General features: G+C 41.4%; 1 protein-coding gene across 6 annotated transcripts in view; it reads right to left on the minus strand.

Moving 5' to 3' along the window:
• LOC105491503 (CCR4-NOT transcription complex subunit 1) overlaps positions 1-22,469 on the minus strand; it is a 111,648-nt gene that overhangs the window by 44,212 nt on the left and 44,967 nt on the right. For all 6 annotated transcript variants that reach the window (XM_071084664.1, XM_071084661.1, XM_071084665.1 and 3 more), the window contains exons 9-16: positions 21,524-21,650; positions 21,263-21,373; positions 19,817-19,987; positions 18,873-19,000; positions 16,000-16,240; positions 13,774-13,893; positions 12,327-12,449; positions 11,927-12,078 (exon numbers count right to left, since the gene is read on the minus strand). In XM_071084664.1, the coding sequence (XP_070940765.1) occupies positions 11,927-12,078; positions 12,327-12,449; positions 13,774-13,893; positions 16,000-16,240; positions 18,873-19,000; positions 19,817-19,987; positions 21,263-21,373; positions 21,524-21,650 (1,173 nt within the window). The remainder of the gene's footprint in view (positions 1-11,926; positions 12,079-12,326; positions 12,450-13,773; positions 13,894-15,999; positions 16,241-18,872; positions 19,001-19,816; positions 19,988-21,262; positions 21,374-21,523; positions 21,651-22,469) is intronic.

The raw sequence follows: 22,469 nt of genomic DNA on the forward strand, positions 1-22,469 counted from the left end.
GGAGCGGAGCTTGCAGTGAGCCGAGATCGCGCCACTGCACTCCAGCCTGGGGCACAGAGCAAGACTCCGCGTCAAAAAAAAAAAAAGGTATTGGTCTACTTATTTACTTTAGAAACAAGTAGAACATTAGTTTCCACAAAAATGCTCAAAATAATTAAAGGTATTTCAAATTTAAGGAAACAAGAGGCCCTCTGAATCTTCACTTACAAATGTATCTGCATTCCAAATACTCCACAACAATTAAAACTTCATAGAGATACCGTATCTCCATGTTGTCCCATATCTCACCATAACAATGGGGACATACTGTATTAGCAAGGCTGTGGGGAAACAGACGCTGTAACACTGCTGGTTTTACAACATAGAAAAATCCCTATAGAGGAAAACTGTGCAATACCTAACACAATCGCACACGAATTTACCTATTATTCTGACACATCCACTTCTAGTAGTCCAATTACACACTGGTAAAAATGATGGGTGCAAAACACTGCTCACTACAACACTATATGTGATACAAAGAGCGAAAACAAAGTGAATTTTCACCAGTAGGAGACTGGTTGACTAAAGTACAGAATACTCATTCAATGGAGTATTATGCAGCAATTAAAAGAAACAAGGAAGCTCTCTAATTGTATGGAGTGAACTCTAGGATATAAGATCAAGAAGCAAGTTGTATATTATCTCTTCTACAGTGAAGGATAAATATACAAATGAGTATGTGTTTTTAATATAAGATAATGCAAAATAATTAATGACAGTGGCTAACTACAGGAGAAAAGGAGAACAAGGTAGAGGTATCAGAGTTCAAAGTAAGATTTCTCCAAATGTATCTTGCTTTAGAGTTTTGACTTTAAAACCACATCTATGTTTTACCAATCACGAAAACAAATGCAAGCAAACAAACCATTAAATTTAAAAAAAACTGTTCCAAAAAGACCAATGCCACGGGTCAGAAAAACCGGCTACAAAGCAGTAGATGGTAATTATATTATACTACATTGAATCCAAATGCCTTCAACTGTGTAAGCCACACTAATATTTTATGTCTTATGGAAAAACAAAAAAAGTAATTCCACCAATTATAAGACACATCACCAATAAGACACATCGTTTCAGAAATTAAAGTAGGAAGAAAAATAAAATGGGCACTTTAGAATAAACTATAGTAAATTAAAATATTCACCTTTATTATTTAGGGATAAATTCTTATTTCTGACAGAGTTTCAAACTTAGAAGTGGCAAGAACTGGCCAGGCGCAGTGGATCACCTGTGGTCAGGAGTTCGAGACCAGCCTGACCAACATGCTGAAACCCCCTCTCTACTAAAAATGCAAAAAAATTAATTAGCTGGGCATGGTGGCATGCACCTGTAATCCCAACTACTCAGGGGGCTGAGGCAGGAGAATAGCTTGAACCTGGGAGGTGGATGTTGTAGTGAGCCAAGATGGCACCATTGCACCCCAGCTTGGGCAACAAGAGAAAAACTCCGTCTCAAAAAAAATAAATAAATAATAAAAGAAGTGTCGCCGGGCGCAGTGGCTCAAGCCTGTAATCCCAGCACTTTGGGAGGCCGAGACGGGGGGATCACGAGGTCAGGAGATCGAGACCATCCTGGCGAACACAGTGAAACCCCGTCTCTACTAAAAAGTACAAAAAAAAAAAACTAGCTGGGCGAGGTGGCGGACGCCTGTAGTCCCAGCTACTCGGGAGGCTGAGGCAGGAGAATGGCGTGAACCCGGGAGGCGGAGCTTGCAGTGAGCTGAGATCCGGCCACTGCACTCCAGCCTGGGCAACAGAGCGAGACTCCGTCTCAAAAAAAAAAAAACAAAAAAACAAAACAAAAAAAAAAAAAGAAGTGGCAAGGCAGCAAGAATATTACAATTAACTCCCACAAATGCTTTTCATGCCAAGGGTATACATTTGCCCTATTAATCTAACCATTCTTTCTATACTTTTTGTCCTGCAGCATTGGTTTGGATATATCATGAATTTATCCCTAAATGCTTCACTACATGTTTTCTTCTTTTTTTGAGACAGGGTCTCACTGTCGCACAGGCAGCAATGCAGTGGTGCAATTACAGTTCACTGTAGCCTCTGCCTCCTGAGTTCAGATGATCCTCCAACCTCAGCCTCCCCAGTTGCTGCGATTCCACACATACAGACCACGCCCAGCTAATTTTTAAATGTTTTTTTCAGAGACGGGGTTTTGCGACGTTGCCCAGGCTGGTCTCAAAATCCTAAGCTCAAGCAATTTGCCCACCTCAGTCTCCTAAAGTGCTGGGGTTACAGGTGTGAGCCACCATTCTCAGCCTTCACTATGTATTTTCTATAAGAAAAACATTTTCCTACATAGCCATGTAAAATCAAACATCAGAAGCTTAACAATGATAAAATAAACAGGCCATGTTCACATTATACCAACTATTCCCACAATGCTCTTCGAAGCTATTTTTCCCTTGGAACAGGATCCATTCCATTGCATTAAGTTGTCACCTCTCTTCAGGTCATTTAATCTGAAAGATTTTCTTAGCCTTTACGTGTCCTTCTTGACTTTATTCTTTTAAGTACAAGTCAGGATCAAGTGTAATGGTTCACACCTGTCATCCCAGCACTTTCAGAGGCAGAGGCAGGTGGATCACTTCAGGTCAGGAGTTCAAGAGCAGCCTGGCCAACATGGCAAAACCCCATCTCTACCAAAAATACAAAAAATTAGCCAGGTGTGGTGGTGTGCGCCTGTAGTCCCAGCTACTCAGGAGGTTGAGGGAATCGCTTGAACCCAGGAAGCAGGGGTTGCAGTGAGCCAAGTTCGCAACTGCATTCCAGCCTGGACAAGAGAGCAAGACCCTGCCTCAAAAAAAAAGGGGGGGAAGTACAAGTCAGTTGTTTTGTAGAATGTCCCTTGATTTGTCTGATATTCTAAATTCAAATTAGGTATCACAACCTTACGGCATAAATTACCTTGAATTCTTCTCAGTGCATTCTATGAAACACATGATGTAGGTTTCACATGGTGATCACTTTGATCAACAGATTAACATGGTATCTGACAGGTTTCTCCGCTGAAGTTGTTTTCCCCCTTTGTAATTACAATGTAATTTGTGGAGAGATATTTTCAAACTACATAATTATCCTGCTCTTCAAACATATACCCATTACTATTAGCACACATTAACAATTACAACTCCATCATAGTAACTTCTGTATGTATTAGCTGAAATAACTTTCCTTCTCTGGCATTTATTATCATCAGTATAGATTCAGAATACTTTGGATACATTATCTTATTAAATTTTTCAACAAGTACTGCTAAGAGATCAATTAAAGAAATTAATTGAGGCCGGGCGCGGTGGCTCAAGCCTGTAATCCCAGCACTTTGGGAGGCCGAGACGGGCGGATCACGAGGTCAGGAGATCGAGACCATCCTGGCTAACACGGTGAAACCCCGTCTCTACTAAAAAATAAAAAAAACTAGTGGGGCGAGGTGGCGAGCACCTGTAGTCCCAGCTACTCGGGAGGCTGAGGCAGGAGAATGGCGTGAACCCGGGAGGCGGAGCTTGCAGTGAGCTGAGATCCGGCCACTGCACTCCAGCCTGGGTGACAGAGCAAGACTCCGTCTCAAAAAAAAAAAAAAAAAAAAAAGAAATTAATTGAAACCCAAAAGTTAGGTAAACTGCCTTCTTACAATAAAAACATTCTGTGCAATTTTAGCAAGCAATTAACTCTGCAGAATATTCCACTGCAGATGGATTAAAATGTATAAATGTAAAAGGCTACACTTTAGAACTTGAAACTGCAGAACATTTAGAGCTTATAGAGCAGAGTGCTTTGGAATGAATAATTATTTCTTGTACAAGGCAGTCTTGTGCAATGTGGAATGTTTGTAGACAGTATCATTGGTTTCTTTTATTATTTTATTTCTGAGACAGAGTTTCACTCTTGTTGCCCAGGCAGGAGTGCAATGGCAAGATCTTGGCTCACCCCAACCTCTGCCTCTGCCGGTTGAAGCGATTCTCCTGCCTCAGCCTCCCGAGTAGCTGGGATTTCAGGCATGCACCACCACGCCCGGCTAATTTTTAGTAAAGACGGGGTTTCTCCATGTTTATCAGGCTGGTCTTGAGCTCCCAACCTCAGGTGACCCACCCTCAGCCTCCCAAAGTGCTGGGATTACAGGTGTGAGCCACTGCACCCAGCCTAGTATCATTGGTTTCTACTACTAGGTGTTAGAGGCATGTTTCTCTCTAATTATGACAAAAAGACCATCAGGCCAAGCATGGTGGCATGCGTCTATAGGACCACCTATTCACAAGGCTCAGGCAGGAAGACTAAGCCAGGAGTTCAAGGTTGCACTGAGCTATGATTGTGCCTGTTGAACTTCAGGCTGTTCAACAACACAGTAAGACCTCAAGGGGGGAAAAAAAAAAAGGCTGAGCATAGGTGGCTTATGCCAATAATCCCAGGACTTTAGGATGCAGAGAGGATTGTTTGAGCCTGTGAGTGAGCCATGATCACATCACTAAACTCTAGTCTGGGTAACGGAGCGAGACTATTCAAACAACAACAAAAAGAAATAATGCTGGCCGGGTGTGGTGGCTCATACCTGTAATCCCAGCATAGGAAGAGTGCCTCGGCTCAGGAGTTTGAGACCATCCTGGGCAACATGGTGAAGCTCCATTAAAAAAAAAAAAAAAAAAAGGCGAGGATGGTGGTATTTGCCTGTAATCCCAGCTAATCGGAGGCAACAGAGCAAGACATCGTCTCAAAAAAAAGAAAAAAAAAATACATTCTCACAAGGCAAAACGATAGGGTATGGGCTGACTTCCTCTCCTTCATACAAGCAACTAGAAAAGTATCTGAATCAACTTTTTCAGAACTTTGGAAATTAACCAAAGGCTTATAAACAAGTAGGAAACGTTTATTCAAGAGACTATCAAGCTTTCTAGCATATTAATTTACCCTATTATTCCCATCTCCAGCTACACAGCAAGCTTAGAAGCTAACAGCTCTCAATCACAATGAAAACCAGAAGCCTGAGAAGTGAGTCAAACCAGGGTTAAAACATCAAAGTCTCCTTCTCAGTGAACTGTCATGATTTCACCTGTATAGGGAGTCTGTGTGAGAACACCATGACATGGTTGGATTTATTTGATCTAAAAACTGACCCAAACAAAAACCTTTTCTGCATGAGGTGTTTGCAAAAAACATTTGAAAGTAATTGTCTGAAACTGACTGCCTGTCCGAGATGGAAGACTATCACAGTTGGAGCAAACCACAGGCTAACTAAAAATCTGTAAAGAAGGCCAGGCACGGTGGTTCACACCTGTAATCCCACCACTTTGGGAGGTGGGCGAACCATCCGAGGTTGGGAGTTCGAGACCAGCCTGATCAACATAAGAAACCGCCTCTACTAAAAGAAATACAAAATTAGCTGGGCGTAATGGTTCATGCTTGCAATCCTAGCTACTTGGGAGGCTGAGGCAGGAGAACAGCTTGAACCCAGGAGGTGGAGGTTGCAGTGAGCCAAGATTGCACCACTGGCACTCCAGCCTGGGCAACAAGAGCAAAACTTCATCTCGGAAAAAAAAAAAAAATCTGTAAAAAACTTTGGGCCGGGTGCGGTGACTCAAGCCTGTAATCCCAGCACTTTGGGAGGCCGAGGCAGGCAGATCACGAGGTCAAGAGATCGAGACCATCCTGGCCAACATGGTGAAACTCTGTCTCTACTAAAAATACAAAAATTAGCCAGGCGTGGTGGTGTGCACCTATAATCCCAGCTACTCGGGAGGCTGAGGCAGGAGAATCGCTTGAACCCGGGAGGTGGAGGTGGAGGTTGTAGTGAGCTGAGATCGTGCCACTGCTCTCTATCCTGGTCAACAGAGTGAGACTCTGTCTCAATTAAAAAAAAAAAAAGAAAAAAGAGAGAGAGAGAGGAAAAAAAACTTTGGAAGTAAAGACTAAGGTGGCTGTGAACTGCCTGGCTTAGTGCTGAAAGTCAGCCCCAAAGAACATCTAATACTCTCCCAGAGTAAAAACTAATTATTGATTCCCAAGATTAGGTTTAAGAAAATCTCTCAATCTTAGCTGACAACAAGGCTAACCAAGCAGGAACTTCAGTAGCCAACTATTATAAAGAAGAGAATTAGTTTAGGAAAGTCACTAAACAGAAAAAGGGTAATAACGAACAATACGCTCTGCTGAAGAGGGAAGATCTGATTTCAGGAAATGTCATATTATTTAAAGTTGTCTGTTTTCAACAAAAAAATTACAAGACCTGTAAAGAAACAAAAGGGTGTCCCACACGAAGGGCTGGAAAGCTATCAGCAGAAATGATCCTTGAGGAAGCACAGCTGTTGGCCTTACTAGACACGGAATTCAAATCGGTTACCTTAAATAGGTTCAGAGAACACATTTATTTGCATTTTATTTATTTTATTTTTATTTTATTTTATTTATTTTTGAGACAGAGTCTTACTCTGTTGCCCAGGCTGCAGTGCAGTGGCACAAACTTGGCTCACTGCAACCTCCGCCTCCTGGGTTCAACCAATTCTCCTGCCTCAGCCTCCCAAATAGCTGGGACTACAGTTGCCTGTCACTACACCTGCCTAATTTTTGCATTTTTAATGAAGACGGGGTTTTGCCATGTTGGTCAGGCTGGTCTTAAACTCCTGATCTCAGGTGATCCAGCCCTCCCAAAGGGCTGCTGGGATTACAGGCTGAAGCCACGACACCCAGCCACTACTGAACACATTTAAAGGAAAGTATATCAAAAGAACTGAAGGAAAGCATAAGAATATTATCTCAAAAAGCATGTCCATAGAAATTAGCCAAAAAAAAAAAAAAAGCCAAGAACCAAACAGAAATTTGTTTTTTCCCGTCAGACACTACACTCTACAACGTACCAAACAGAAAAAGTACAGTAACTGTAATAAAGTTTCACTAACCACCATACATTCAAGCAGACAAAAGAGTTCATTTGAAGATGGATCAATTAAAATTATCTAGCCTGAGAAAATGAAAAAAAAAAAAAGAAAAAAAAAAAAACGGGGTGGGAGGGGCTGAGAACTCAAGAGACATGTGGAGCACCACTGAGTGTGCCACCACAAACATAAAGGGAGTACAAAGAGAGAAGAAAAAGGTACGGAAAGATTTGTAGAAATAATGACTGAAAACCCTGTAAGTTTTTTAAAATACATTAATCTAGACATCCAAGAAATTCAATAAATTCTAAGCAGAATAAACTCAAAGAGATTCACACCTAGAACAACATAATCAAGCTGATGAAAGAAAAAAGACAAGGAGAGTATCTTACCAGCAGCAAGACAGAAGCAACTCATCACATACAATACTCAATAAATTAACAGCTGATGTCTCATCAGAAACCATGGAGGACAGAAAGCAGTGGGGGAGCATATTCAAAATGTTCAAAGAAAAGGAATGCCAACCAGGAATCCTTCATCTGGCAAAGCTATCCCCAAAGATACAGGAGGAATTAGGATATTCCCTAGATAACAAAAAGAGGTAATTCATTGCTAGCAGTCCTGCTGAAACAAGAAAAATTCAAGAATCCTGGCTGAAATGAAAAGACACTGAACACTGACCTGAATCCGTATGAAAAAATACTGGCAAAGATACACAGGTAAATATGAAGGACAGTATGAATCTTCTAATTAAAGAACAACCGGGTTGGGTGCAGTGGCTCATTGCTGTAATCCAAACACTTTGGGAAGCTAAAACGGGAGATCAGTTTGAGCCCAGAGGTTCGAGACCAGACTGGGCAACATACTGAGACCTCAACTTTACAAAAAATAAAAAAATTTATCAGGTGTGGTGGCACATGTTTGTGGTCCCAGCTACCTGGGAGGATTGCTTTGAGTCTGGAGGGCTGAGGCTGCACTGAGCTGTGATCGTGTCCTGTGTGGGCAACAGAATGAAACCCTGCCTCAAAAAAATAACTGCATGAATTATAAACCTTTTGGTGATCATATAATGTATAAAGGTATAATTTGTATGACAATAATGGCAAAAATCAAGGCAAAGGGGACGAAGCCATACTAAAGGAAAATTTTGGATCCTACTGAAACTAAAAGATTGGAATAAGTTAAAATGTTAGTTTTAATACCCAAGGCAGCCACTAAGAAACAAAACAAAAAATAAAGTCAAAGAAACAAAGGAGTTAAGATGGTACGCTACAAAATATTTATTTAACAGTAAGACAGGCAATAATAGAAGAACAGAGGGACAAAGGTGACAAGAGATAGAAAGATTAACAGCAAAAGAGCCCTACATTGTCAATAAATATATTAAATGCAAGACAGGCAGAATGTAGTAAATACACACACAAATTCACACACTCCAACCATACCTTCTCTAAAAGAGACCTGCTTCAGATTAAGACACATATAGCTTGAGGAAAAAAAAAACAAAAACAAAAACAAAGATATACCAAGCAAACCACTATAGATAACTATAATGGTTATACTAGTATCACACAAAACAAACGTTTAAGAAAAAAACTGTTAATAGAGACAAAGACATTTTACAATAAGGGTCAATCCATCAGAAATATGTAACCATTAAGGCCGGGCATGGTGGCTCATGACTGCAATCCCATCACTTTGGGAGGCCAAGGCGGGTAGATCACCTGAGGTCAGGAGTTCAAGGACACACTGGGAAACATGGTGAAACTCCATCTCTACTAAAAGTACAAAAAAAAAAATTAGCTGGGCATGGTGGCGCACGCCTGTAGTCCCAGCTACTCCAGAGGCTGAGGCAGGAGAATCAATGAAACGTAGGAGGAGGAGGTTGCAGTGAGACAAGACAGTGCTACCACACCGCAGCCAGGGCGACAGAGCGAGACACAAGACTCCATCTCAAAAATAATAATAAAATAAAGAAGTATGTAACAATTACAAAAACATATACTTAAAAACAAAGCCCCAAACACATGAAGGAAAAACTGACAAAACTGAAGGGAGAAAAAGACGGTCAAAAAAATAACAGGAGGCCGGACACAGTAGCTCACGCCTGTAATCCCAGCACTTTGGGAAGCTGAGGCGAGTGGATCACTTGAAGTCAGGAGTTTGGGACCAGTCAGGCCAATATGTTGAAATCCCATCTCTACTAAAAATTTAAAAATCATCTGGGTGTGGTGGTGAGCACCTGTAATCCCAGCTACTCAGGAGGCTGAGGCACAAGAATCACTTGAACCTAGGAGGCGGAGGTTGCTGTGAACCAAGATCACACCACTGCACTCCAGCCTGGGGGACAGAGCCAGACTCCGTCTCAAAAAAGTAAAAAAATTAAAAAAAAAAAAAATTGGGCCGGGCATGGTGGCTCACACCTGTAATCCCAGCACTTTGGGACGCCAAGGTGGGCGGATCACCTGAGGTCAGGAGTCCGAGACCTGCCTGACCAATATGGAAAAACCCCGTCCCTACTAAATATACAAAATTAGCTGGGCTTGGTGGCGCATGCCTGTAATCCCAGCTACTCAGGAGGCTGAGGCAGGAGAATTGCTTGAACCCAGGAGGTGGAGGTTGCAGTGAGCCGAGATCACGCCACTGCACTCCAGCCTGGGCAACAAGAGCAAAACTCCAACTCAAAAAAAAAAAAAAAAAAAAATTGAATACTTCTATACTCCACTTTCAGTAACAGATAGAGCTACAAAGATAGGCCAGGTGCAGAAGGTCATGCCTATAATTAATTGAAGCACTTTTGGAGGCCAAAGTGGTAGGATGCCTTGAGCCCAGGAGTTCAACACTAGCCTGGGTAAGACAGTGAAATCCTGTCTCTACAAAAAATAAAAAATCAGCTGGGCATGGTGGTGCATACCTGTAATGCCAGCTACTCTGAAGTTTGAGCGGGGGAGGTGGAGGTTGCAGTGAGCCATGATCATGCCACTGTACTCCAGCCTGGGGAACATACACACACACAAAAATTAAGTTAATGCTAGGCGTGGTGGCTCACGCCTGTAATCCCAGCACTTTGGGAGGTCAAGGCGGGCAGATCACTAGAGGTCAGGATGATGAGACCAGCCTGGCCAACATGGTGAAACCTGATCTCTACTAAAAATACAAAAATTAGTTGGGAGGGGTGGTGTATCCCTATAGTCCAAGCTATTTGGGAGGCTCAGGCAGGAAAATCACTTAATCCTGCAAGGCAGAAGTTGTAGCGAGCCAAGATCGTACCACTGTACTCCAGCCTGGGCGAGACAGCAAGACTCTGTCTCCAAAAAAAAAAAAAAAAAATTAAGTTAAATAAATACTTAATAAATTTAACAAAATCAGTGCAAGATGTACACTGAAATGAAAAAATATCATTGAAAAAAATTAAAGAGGCCGGGCGTGGTGGCTCACACACGTAATCCCAGCACTTTGGGAAGCTGAGGCAGATCACCTGACGTCAGGAGTTTGAAACCAGCCTGGCCAACATGGCGAAACCCTGTCTCTACTAAAAATACAAGAACTAGATGCGTGTGGTGGTGCACACTTGTAATCCCAGCTACTCGGCAGGCTGAGGCAGGAGAATCACTTGACCCCGGGAGGCGGAGGTTGCAGTGAGCCGAAATCGCACCAATGCACTCCAGCCCGGGCGACAAGAGTGAAACAACATCTCAAAAAGAAAAAAAAAAAAAATTAAAAGACCTAAATAAGTAGAAAACCATTCCAGATTCATGGATTAAAAAGACATTATTATTAAGATGGCAGTACTTACGAAAATGAGCTAAAAATTCAACATAATACTCTCGACATTCCCAGTAGGCTGTTTTGCAAATTTTTTGCAAAAATTGACTAGCTGATCTCCCATTTTTTTTTTTTTTTTTTTTTTTTTTTTTTGATACGGAGTCTCATTCTGTCGCCCAGGCTGGAGTGCAGCGGTGGGATCTCGGCTCACTGCAAGCTCTGCCTCCTGGGTTCATGCCATTCTCCTGCCTCAGTCTCCCCAGAAGTTGGGACAACAGGTGCCTGCCACCACGCGTGGCTAATTTTTTTGTATTTTTAGTAGAGACGGGGTTTCACTGTGTTAGCCAGGATGGTCTTGATCTCCTGATCTCGTGATTCACCCACCTCGGCCTCCCAAAGTGTTGGGATTACAGGCGTGAGCCACCGCACCCAGGCTTGACTAGCTGATTTTAAAATTTCTAGGAAAATTCAAGGAACCCAGAAGAGCTGCAACAATCTTAAAAAAGAACAAACCTGGGAAATTCATAATCCCCAATTTCAAAACTTACTGAAAATCTATTGTGATCAAGACTGTGGAACTGGCCTAAGAGACACAGATCAACAGAATTAAGAAACCAAAAACAGCCCGGGTGTGGTGACTCGCACCTGTAATCCCAGCACTTTTGGAGGCTGAGGCAGGAGGATCACTTGAGCCCAGGAGTTTGAGATCAGCTCGGGCAACATACTGAGACCTCATCTCTAAAAAAAGAAAAAAAAAAAAGATGATTTAAACAGCTGAGGGGTGGCATGTGCCTGTGGTCCCAGGTACTTGGGAGGCTGAGGTGGGAGGATCGCTTAATACAGGAGTTTGAGGTTGCAGTGAGCTATGATTGCACCACTGTACTCCAGCCTAGTCGACAGCAAGACCTTGCCACTTAAAAGAGAGAGACCACAAACAAACCCATGCACTACAGGCAATTGCTTTGAGATAATTCAAAAGAGAAAGTAGTGGTCTCAACAAATGCTCCTGAAACAACTGGATATTCACATGCAAAAGATGAATTTGGACCTCCATCTCACACCAGATACAAAACCTTAACTCAAATGGATCTAGTATGTATCATAAATAGTATAGGACTTTGGACTTAAAAAACATTGGACCATCTTAAACTGCTGTAACTTTCACTGAACCTCTTCTTCCACAAATCTACAATTATTCATATAATCCAATTCAAAGACAGTCATATTCATCCATGTACTTCTTACCCCGCACAAGCTTGCAGACAGGCCAACATTGTCGCCAGAGTTTCTGGAGGAAGTTGAGCACTTTTGGGCTGGTCTTTTTCTGGGGCAAGTCCACCCAAAATAGAAGGACACCGTCTCTTTAAAAAAGTCATACATGCCTGGATAAAAGGCTCCTGAGGAAGAGAAAAGTCTCTCAGTGTATTTAAAATTTATATTAAATGTTTTTGGATTAAAGATAACTACCAAGCACTATAACTAAAATCCAAAATATATAACATCTGCATTGCCACTGCAAAAAGTTGTTTCTTTTAAATTTTTCTACTTTTAGTTTATTACTGCTGCACAAATTTTGAAACTTGTACTTTAGTCATTTTAGCCACCAAAATTTAAGAGGAAAAATAAATGAACAAATCCTGCTTACCCCATGCTCTCGAATTTTATCTGTGAGCCACTTATCAAGTTTGAGGTATTCACGACGTGAAGCAAGTGCAGCAAGGTCAATAACAAAGGCAAATGGAGTACCATTTAGCAGCATTGACAAGGCCTAAAGGACAAAGCATATTAGAAAATGCAAGTGGAGCAATTAAGAAACTATCTCTGTCCCACATTCTGTTTCTTGCTTTCCACAAAGTTCAAATAAAACACACTGCTAATACTTCCTTGGTCACAATTTAAACAGCTTAGCACAATTCGGTGGTAACATTAGTCATTATTTTCTAAAATAATGATCACATTTTAAAGGTGAATACATGACACTACCTTCCAAACAAACTTTACCGTACTTCTTAAAATAACTAAACCTAGAGCAGAATAAGACTGAAAGCATGAATAATTATCCCTACCCATTTTTCAAAATCTAAACACAGGTTTAAGCACGACTACATCACCAGTACATTAATGCACCTAGTGATTAATAATATAGAGTCCATGCTGTGCATGGTGGCTCACGACTGTAATCCCAGAACTTTGGGAGGCAAGGCGGGTGGATCACCTGAGGTCAGGGGTTCAAGACCAGCCTGGCCAACATGGTGAAACCCTGTCTCTACTAAAAATACAAAAATTAGCCAGGCATGGTGGCAGGCGCCTGTAGTCACAGCTACTCGGGAGGCTGAGGCAGAAGAATCACTTGAACCTGGGAGGCAGAGGTTGCAGTGAGCCAAGAGGCACCACGACACTCCAGTCTGGGTGACTAAGTTTCCATCTCAAAAAAAAAAAAGACACAGAGTAATTCATCAAAAGATCCTGTTGATTCTCAGACAGTTGCTTAAGGGGAAAAACATGCCTAGTTTTCTCCAAAAACTGCATCTAATATAACTTATGAGAAAAGCTAATTTTTCACTATAAAACAGCTTTACAATATATGGAAGATCAATCAAAAACACTTTTATCTACCTAAAGTCACTCTCCTTCCTATCCTTTTCAAGAAACCTCTAAATCTCAACTCATTCTAGGAGTTAGTTACATGTGAATTATTCCTAGAGCATCTTTGTTACATAAGCATTTACTTTTTTTCCTTTTTTTCTTCTTTTTTTTGAGATGAAGTCTTGCTCTGTCGCCCAGGCTGGAGTGCAGTGGCACAATCTTGGCTCACCACAACCTACACCTCCCAGATTCAAGCGATTCTCCTGCCTCAGCCTCCCGAGTAGCTGGGATTACAGGCGTGCACCACCACGCCCGGCTAATTTTTCTGTTTTTAGTAGAGATGATGTTTCACCAAGTTTTGGTAAGGCTGGTCTCGAACTCCTGACCTCGTGGATCCGCCCACCTCGGCCTCCCAAAGTGCTGGGATTACAGGATTGAGCTGCCGCGCCCAGCCTTTATTTCTCATTAGTAAATAAATTGGTGTCACTCTGTCCTGCTGAACTCACCTTCAAGTCCTGGGCCACATCAAGTATTCGAGACAATTTGGCCTGATCATACTGCTCCCCTCTCATGTACCATTCTGCCATTGCATGCATGATAAGTTGGCGAATTGAGGGAGACTGTCCCTAAGAAGGGGAAGAAAGATTAAATAGATATACCGCTAAACACTGTGATAGATATTATTACAAATGCCCGGTTAATTTTACTAGAACTTGTATAAAAATCAGGTATACCGGTGCTGACATTACGTTCAGGCCTCAAACTATGCAATTACCATGATATTCTTTATGGCAAAGCCAAGTTACCTCTACATATTCCAAATAAAGCCTGTTCCTAAACTTCGGTCATACAGTCATTCATCAAACTTATCTGTCCTATATTAAGTCTGCCTATCATTTTCAAAAATAAAATGTGAACTAGATTATGTGAACATGAGGTTACATAAAGTTTACATAATTACTTAAAATGCAAATTACTGGTATATGAATAAAAACAAAACAGTTTGAGGTAACTATTTCTCATGTTGCACAGTATAGTGTTGGATGTATCACCACTTCTGGGAATGGCACCTGTACACACATTCTAAATCTTATTTCCACAAACAAGAATCTTTGATTTTTTTTTATTCCATTTCTTTTTTTTTACTGGCAGGTAGACTGGTTTTCAGAAATAACCATGAATGATGCAAATAGCTGGAACTCAGTGAGTATTTATCATAGAAGCAACAGCAAGATCATTACTATTGCTATGTCCAAGTAATATCCCAGTTAATTGTCCTAGAGTGGCAGATGGTCTGCTAGAACAAGTATTCAATCACAAGTGAGGAGATGCAGCTTGTTTACCAGCCCTTTCTACCTCACAGCTTTGGTGAGAAAGGAATGAAGACCATCTGGACTGCAAATGCTTGGTTAAATGTTTATCATGCATTTTGTAAACTGTTAAGTCTACAATGTTAATTGAGTCTCTAGGAAAGGAGGAGAAACTAACTGAATGACCTAGAACTAAGGCTATCATTTTTCACTTACAATAAAGAGCCTTATTTCATTAAGTTGTAAAAAGCACTTGTATATAATATAAACTATTACAAGAATGGGTAAAGGATAAAAAGTAACTAAAAAGGACACCTGAGGTAAAGGCAAAGAAAAATTTTTTTTTCTACATGTATCATATAATGTAGGATATTAGCTTGGGAAACTTGGCAAGACTCTGTCTCTACAAAAATCCAAAAAATTAACTGGGTATGGTGGCTTGTGCCTGTGGTCCCATCTACTCGGGATGGCTGAGGCAGGATGACTGACTGAGCCCAGGAGGTTGAGGCTGCAGTGAGACATGGTTGCACCACTGCACTCCAGCCTAAGTGACAGGGCAAGATCCTCTCTCCAAAAAAAAAAAAAAAAAGTGGGGGAGAGAAAAAAATCAGTGGACAAAAGAATACTTACTTGCCAAACACATTCTACAAAATTAGAGGTGAAAAGCACAGGGGCTTGAAAGGCATTTCAGCACAAACTGAAATAAAATGTAAATGTTGGATTTAGATAAATTAGAAAAGAATGCTAATTAAATTGATCTGTGATCTTCTTTCATTTCCCGTGAAAATACGACATCAGTACCTTCTGCCTCCATGATAGATGTTTAAGTTCCTTAGTATAAAAAGAAAAGGGATGCCCCAGCAATACAGACCTTTCTTAATACTGAAATTATTAAATATTGGCCGGGTGTGGTGGCTCATGCCTGTAATCCCAGCACTTTGGGAGGCCGAGGTGGATGGATCATTTGAGGTCAGGAGTTCGAGACTATCCTGGCCAACATGGTGAAATCCCGCTTCTACCAAAAATACAAAAATTAGCCAGGCAAGGTGGTGCATGCCTGTAATCCCAGCTCCTCAGGAGGCTGAGGCAGGAGAATCACTTGAACCCAAGAGATGGAGGTTGCAGTGAGCCAGACCGCACTCCCGCCTGGGCGACAGAGCAAGACACCATCTCAAAAAAAAAAAAAAGGGGGGGGAAAGAAAATAAAATCATTAAATATTATTTTGCCTCCTTGCTTTTTGGATCTTATATTTTATTCCTCACATGATTCTAACAGATAAAACAAGTTTTATGACAGTATGACTTCTAAAGTCATAATAATTCAGAGATGTAAAAAAAAAAAGTTCTCTGCTTGAGCTTCCTCAACACTCTGAAAGTCAATTATTCAGATGAAAAAATGGTAAGCACAAGGTCACATCTTACCTGCCCATGCCATGCATAGTGCAAAATAATAGCTGAGTTAGGATGGTTTCCAAGGAAAATTGGCATCAGAGTGGAGATAAGTTCATGGCGCAAGGTATGCCAAGAGGTGTTAATTTGTAGTAAGGCCAATACCAGCATGTCTGGACAGTGTTTGATAGGGAAGCTGAAGAGCTGTTTGACTTGCTCATACTGCCCAACCTCTGCAAGCCTCAGCAGAGATTCAATCAAATCCAAGCTCTTCCTAACGAGAAAGGAAGAAACATGCTTTATCAATGAACATCCAAGTATACAGATTAATTTTCAAAATAAGTGATAACAGCTTGTAAGCACAAAACCAAGTTGGTGTCATGTTTTAATATTAGAAGTTTGAAGTCCACAGCACTCTCTTAAGAATTATTTTTGCCCCAAGAGGTTGAATCTGGTTGACTTTAACTGAGCCTGAAGATCTAACTCTATCCTCAGCCCATGAAAAACATGGGGATAGAGAATGAAGTAAATACCACAAGAAAACAAGTAAGAAAATAACATGGGGTAGACTAGAGAACAAATGCCATATTTCTCTATCAAATCAATGGCAAAAAATAAATTTAAAAGAGAGAACAAAGATAGATTTACAGAATAAAAGATACTATGGACCGTGTCTGGATTCTCAATCACAGAAAGATTAAAAGACATTATTGAGCCAATTGCAGAACTTAAATGTAAATAACTAGGTATATTAAGGAACTGTTATTTGTTAAAGTGATAATGGTATTTAAGTTTTATAAAAATGGAAAGAGGCCTTTATCTGTTCAAATAAAATGAAGAAGAAATACTACTATATACATCAGACTCATAAGGAAAAAAATAAGCAAGCTTACAAATCTAATGTTGGCTACCACCTAAGAAAAGGACACACCACCACCAAAAAAAGTAAAGACAATTATTTGATCAATAACAGAAACGTGGCCGGGCGCGGTGGCTCAAGCCTGTAATCCCAGCACTCTGGGAGGCCGAGGCGGGCGGATCACGAGGTCAGGAGATGGAGACCATCCTGGGTAACACGGTGAAACCCCGTCTCTACTAAAAAAAATACAAAAAACTAGCCGGGCGAGGTGGCGGGCGCCTGTAGTCCCAGCTATTCGGGAGGCTGATTCAGGAGAATGGCGTAAACCCGGGAGGCAGAGCTTGCAGTGAGCTGAGATCCGGCCACTGCACTCCAGCCCGGGCGACAGAGCGAGACTCCGTCTCAAAAAAAAAAATAAAATAAAATAAAATAAATAACAGAAACGTGTTCTGGGAGGGTAGATAGAAAAAAATTGAAGATACATTATGAACTAGATCCCGTTGGGGAAAAATTCAGGCCACGCTCTCTCCCTGTAGCCCTGTGTACTTCAACAATGATGAAAGTACTTGTACCATTCTTTCTTCACACATTCGCAGAGAGGAATGATGGGACAGAGTTCCAAGAGAAACCTGATCTAGACACTGGGCAGGACTAAGATTCTACCTCGAAAATTTGAAACTAGAACTCAGAGAAACTAGATACTTTAGCTGAAAAGTATTAGATTCGGCCAGGTGCAGTAGCTCAAGCCTGCAATCCCAGCACTTTGAGAGACCGAGGCGGATGGATCACTTGACGTCAGGAGTTTAAGACCAGCCTGGCCAACATGGTAAAACTCCATCTCTAATAAAAATATAAAACTAGGCCAGGCGGGGTGGCTCACGCCTATAATCCCAGCACTTTGGGAGGCTAAGGTGGGCGGATCACAAGATCAGATCGTGAGCATCCTGGCTAACACGGTGAAACCCCGTCTCTACTAAAAATACAAAAAAATTAGCCAGGCATGGTGGCGGACGCCTGTAGTCCCAGCTACTCGGAAGGGTGAGGCAGGAGAATGGTGTGAACCCGGGAGACGGAGCTTGCAATGAGCCGAGATTGCGCCACAGCACTCCAGCCTGGGCAACAGAGCGAGACACCATCTCAATAAAAAAAAATATATATATATGCCGGGTGTGGTGGCTCATGCCTGTAATCCCAGCACTTTGGGAGGCTGAGGCGGGCGGATCATGAGGTCAGGAGATCGAGACCATCCTGGCTAACACTGTGAAACCCTGTCTCTATTAAAAATACAAAAAATTATCCGGGCGTGGTGGCCGGTGTCTGTAGTCCCAGCTACTCAGGAGGCTGAGGCAGGAGAATGGTGTGAACCTGGGAGGCGGGGCTTGCAGTGAGCCAAGATGGCGCCACTGCATTCCAGCCTGGGCCACAGAGCAAGACTCCGTCTCAAAAAAAAAAAAAATACATATATATATATATATATAAATATATATATATATATAAACTTAGCCGAGGACGGTGGTGAACATCTGTAATCCTAGCTACTCAGGAGGCTGAGGCAGAAGAATCGCTTAAATCCAGGAGGTGGAGGTTGCAGTGAGCTGAGATTGTGCCACTGCACTCCAGCCTGGGCAACAGAGTGAGACTCCATCCCAAAAATATAAAATAAATAAGAAAAGAAAAGAAAACTATTATATTTGACAGGTTGGGCACCTTGAGCAACTTACAAATCAAAAAAAAGGCATAAGCTCTACAGAGAAGAAATCTCAACATTAAGGGAGAAAGGAAGAAGTACAAACCTCTTTCCAACATTTGATACTTTCAGATTTGATGCTTTTAAAAGAACACCTAAGGACAGACCCTACAAGATATAACTAACGATAGGGACTGAAAAATAAGTTATCCAACAATCCCCTCTATAAATACTTAAGTAGGGTCACTAAAACTACTGCTTCATTTAAACCTGTTAACTATGTATTTGGCTTACTATTAACTTTATATTTCACAAAAGAAGAAGTAATCCTTTAAATGAAAGCTGAATCAAAGTGTTTACCACGTGGCAATTTCTCGATTGTCATCCTCTGGTGGTGCTTTCAGAATATCAGTGGCAACAGTATGACAGGGATAGTCAGCAAAACAGAAGATCTCTGGATTTATAAGGGAATGTTGAATGAAGGAGAGCTGCAATGAAAGAAAATGCTTACCACCATAAATGACTGTGAATGCTATAAAATCTGAAATGTTTTCATTAGGCTATTGTCAATCTTAAGGTTATTAGCATGGTAATTTCCCTTTTAAAATCTTAATTATGGCCAGGCATGGTGGCTCATGCCTGTAATCCCAGCACTTTGGGAGGCCGAGGCGGGCGGATCACGAGGTCAGGAGATCGAGACCATCCTGGCTAACATGGTAAAACCCTGTCTCTACTAAAAATACAAAAAAAAAAAAAATAGTCAGGCATGGTGGCGGGCGCCTGTAGTCCCAGCTACTCGGGAGGCTGAGGCAGGAGAACGGCGTGAACCCGGGAGGCGGAGCTTGCAGTGAGCTTGTAGTGAGATTGCACCACTGCACTCCAGCCTGGGCGACAGAGCGAGACTCCGCCTCAAAAAAAAAAAAATTCTTAATTACCTGCCCTTTGAAAACCACACACAATTCAGACACATGAAAGGTGCACAATGAAACCCTGTGTGGATTCTCAATCATAACTGTTAAAAGACTTTTTTGAGCCAATTAGGGAAACTTAATGTTGCCTTGGAAACGAACACATCATTAAACTATTGGGAAAACACCTTGACAGTTACAGCTTAAAGGAGTCTGACTAGTACTAAAACTATGATAATATTCCTTCAATACTTATGACAGTCCTTGCTTTTCTGTGCTATGTATAACATATTCTACTTTACAAGAATATTTCAATCAATGGGTAGATGGCACTACATATCGAATAAGTCATGTTTTATCCCCCCTTCTATAGCTATATACCACTCACTCACTCACCTGGCCTTCAGCATGTTTCCAAGGTCTATATATGAGGTCTACTGGGAACACTTCCATACCCAAACCCCTCTGAATGCCATAAACCACATTATGAAGTCCTTTACTGTCACGAATTTGAAATCCAGGATGGTCCAGTTCATAAGTTACTTCCTTGAAATTCAAACTCGGATTCTAAAAAAGACCAAAGCAGTTTAAAATGTAATGAATGTGTGTATATTTTGATACATTGTCCCAAAGGCCATATTAAATCTGAAATTCAATTTAGATGTTCTACTTACAAAATTTTAAATGTGAATTTTAAGAAACCCATTCTTTTTTTTCTTCTTTGAAACAGAGTCTCACTCTGTCACTCAGGTTGGACTGCAGTGGCATGATCTCAGCTCACTGCAACTTCTGCCTCCTGGGTTCGATAGATTCTCGTGCCTCAGCCTCCAAAGTAGCTGGGATTACAGAAGTACACCAACATGCCCAGGTAATTTTTTTTAATTTTAGTAGAGACAAGTTTTCGCCATGCTGGCCAGGATGGTATCAAACTCTTGGCCTCATGTGATCCACCTGCCTCGGCCTCCAAAGTGCTGGGATTACAGGAGTGAGCCACCACACCTGGCTTATTACACACACTACCTCTTAATATCTAAAAGTTCCATTCTAGGGTCACGTGCAGTGGCTTATGCCTATAATCACAGCACTTTGGAAGGAGGGCGGATTGCCTGAGGTCAGGAGTTTGAGACCAGCCTGGCCAACATAATGAAACCCTGTCTCTACTAAAAATACAAAAAAAAAAAAAAAAAAAAGTAGCCAAGCATGGTGGCACATGCCTATAGACCCAGCTACTTGGGAGGCTGAGGCAAGAGAAATGCTTGAACCCAGGAGGCAGAGGATGCCGTGAGCCATGATAATGCCACTGCACTTCAGCCTGGCCAACAGAGTGAGACTTCATCTAAAAAAGAAAACAAAAACAAAAGTTCCATTCTAGGCCAGGCACAATGGCTCACGCTTGTAATCCCAACCCTTTGCTCCCAAAAGTGGGAGGATCACTAACTAGAGCCCAGGAGTTAAAGTCCAATATGGGCAACATAGCAAAAGCAAAAATAAATACAGTTCAATTCCTTTATGTCTTATTTAAGCCCTTCAATATTTCAATAGAGGTACTTTGTTTATTTTTCATTCAGTTTACAACCAAAGTAGAAGCGGCAAGATAAATGATTTTCGTTATTCTTATTTACCATAGACAAAGAGTAATTTAGCAGTAGCACCCCAAGTTACAAGGTAACAACCCTAATGAAAAAATTTAAATTTGATTATGTACTGTCTCCAGTACACAATTAACTTGGACACTTTATTACTTTTTGAGTTAACAAAGGTGGAAAATTCTTAAAAATTTGCTTTCTTTGGACTATATCATCCAAATACCACAAATCAAAAACCATCATCACATATACTCACCAGTTCTTTAAGAACATCAATCAAGACTTCTACATTCCACGTGTGTGCCTGTGCTCCATCACTTTTATCTTTCCCATCACTCCAGATCCCACTGCCTGGAGCAGAAATACTCTGTAGAAGTAAAACTTGAATTAAACAAACCCAACTACTCCATATGTTCACTTCTGGTCGACACAGCAATCAATCATATTGTAATTTAATAAAAAAAATAAAGAGGACAGGACATTAACTCACTTGGTAAAATAGCTGAATTCAACACACCTGTAATGGAATGCCATCTGTTAATCCTGAATGAGTTCGAGCCATCATTCCCAAAACCCTTGCAACCTGGGCAGCTGTGACCTCCCGAACACCAAACTGCATGATTATATTGCGACATTCTTCAATACTGAAACAGAAATGTAACTTCAGAAAAATGCTACCAGCCTCAACATCAAGATTGAGAAATTCTGGCATTAAATGAACCTTGTTTGAAATCCTTAGTTTTACTAAATAAAACAGGCAGAGCAGTAAGTGTCATTTCTTGTTATATTTATACAGTTAGGAATGTAAAAACCATCTACTTCGGTAAGAAAATGGCAAAAGTCATTATTCTAAGTAACTAGGGAATGGAAAACCAAATATTGTATGTTCTCACTTGTTAGATGGGAGATAAGCTATGAGGATGCAAAGGCGTAAGAATGATATAATGCAGCGAGCTTCTGAATCCCCAGCCATGGACCATTATCAGTCTGTGGCCTGTTAGGAACCATCCACACAGCAGGAAGTGAGCAAGTATTTCCACTTGGGCTCCACCTCTTGTGGAGTACAAGAGTACTGGAGTACAGTGGCACGATCTTGGCTCACTGCAACCTTCACTTCCCAAGTTTAAATCATCCTCCTGCCTCAGCCTCCCAAGTAGCTGGGATTACAAGCACGCACCACCACACCTGGCTAATTTTTGTATTTTTAGTGGAGACGGGGTTTCACCACGTTGGCCAGACTGATCTCAAACTCCTGGCCCCAAGTGATCCACCCGCCTCGGCCTCCCAAAGTGCCCGGATTACAGGCATGAGCCACAATGCCCAGCCTGAAAATTTTTTTAAAAGGCAAACGATTTTTAAAACTCAGTGTAAGAGCCGGATGTGGTGGCTCACGCCTGCAATCCCAGCACTTTGGGAGGCTGAGGCGGGCAGATCACAAGGTCAGACCAAGACCATCCTGGCTA

This window comes from Macaca nemestrina, chromosome 18 (assembly GCF_043159975.1).
Source record: "Macaca nemestrina isolate mMacNem1 chromosome 18, mMacNem.hap1, whole genome shotgun sequence".
In the NCBI taxonomy this organism is placed as follows: Eukaryota; Metazoa; Chordata; class Mammalia; order Primates; family Cercopithecidae; genus Macaca; species Macaca nemestrina.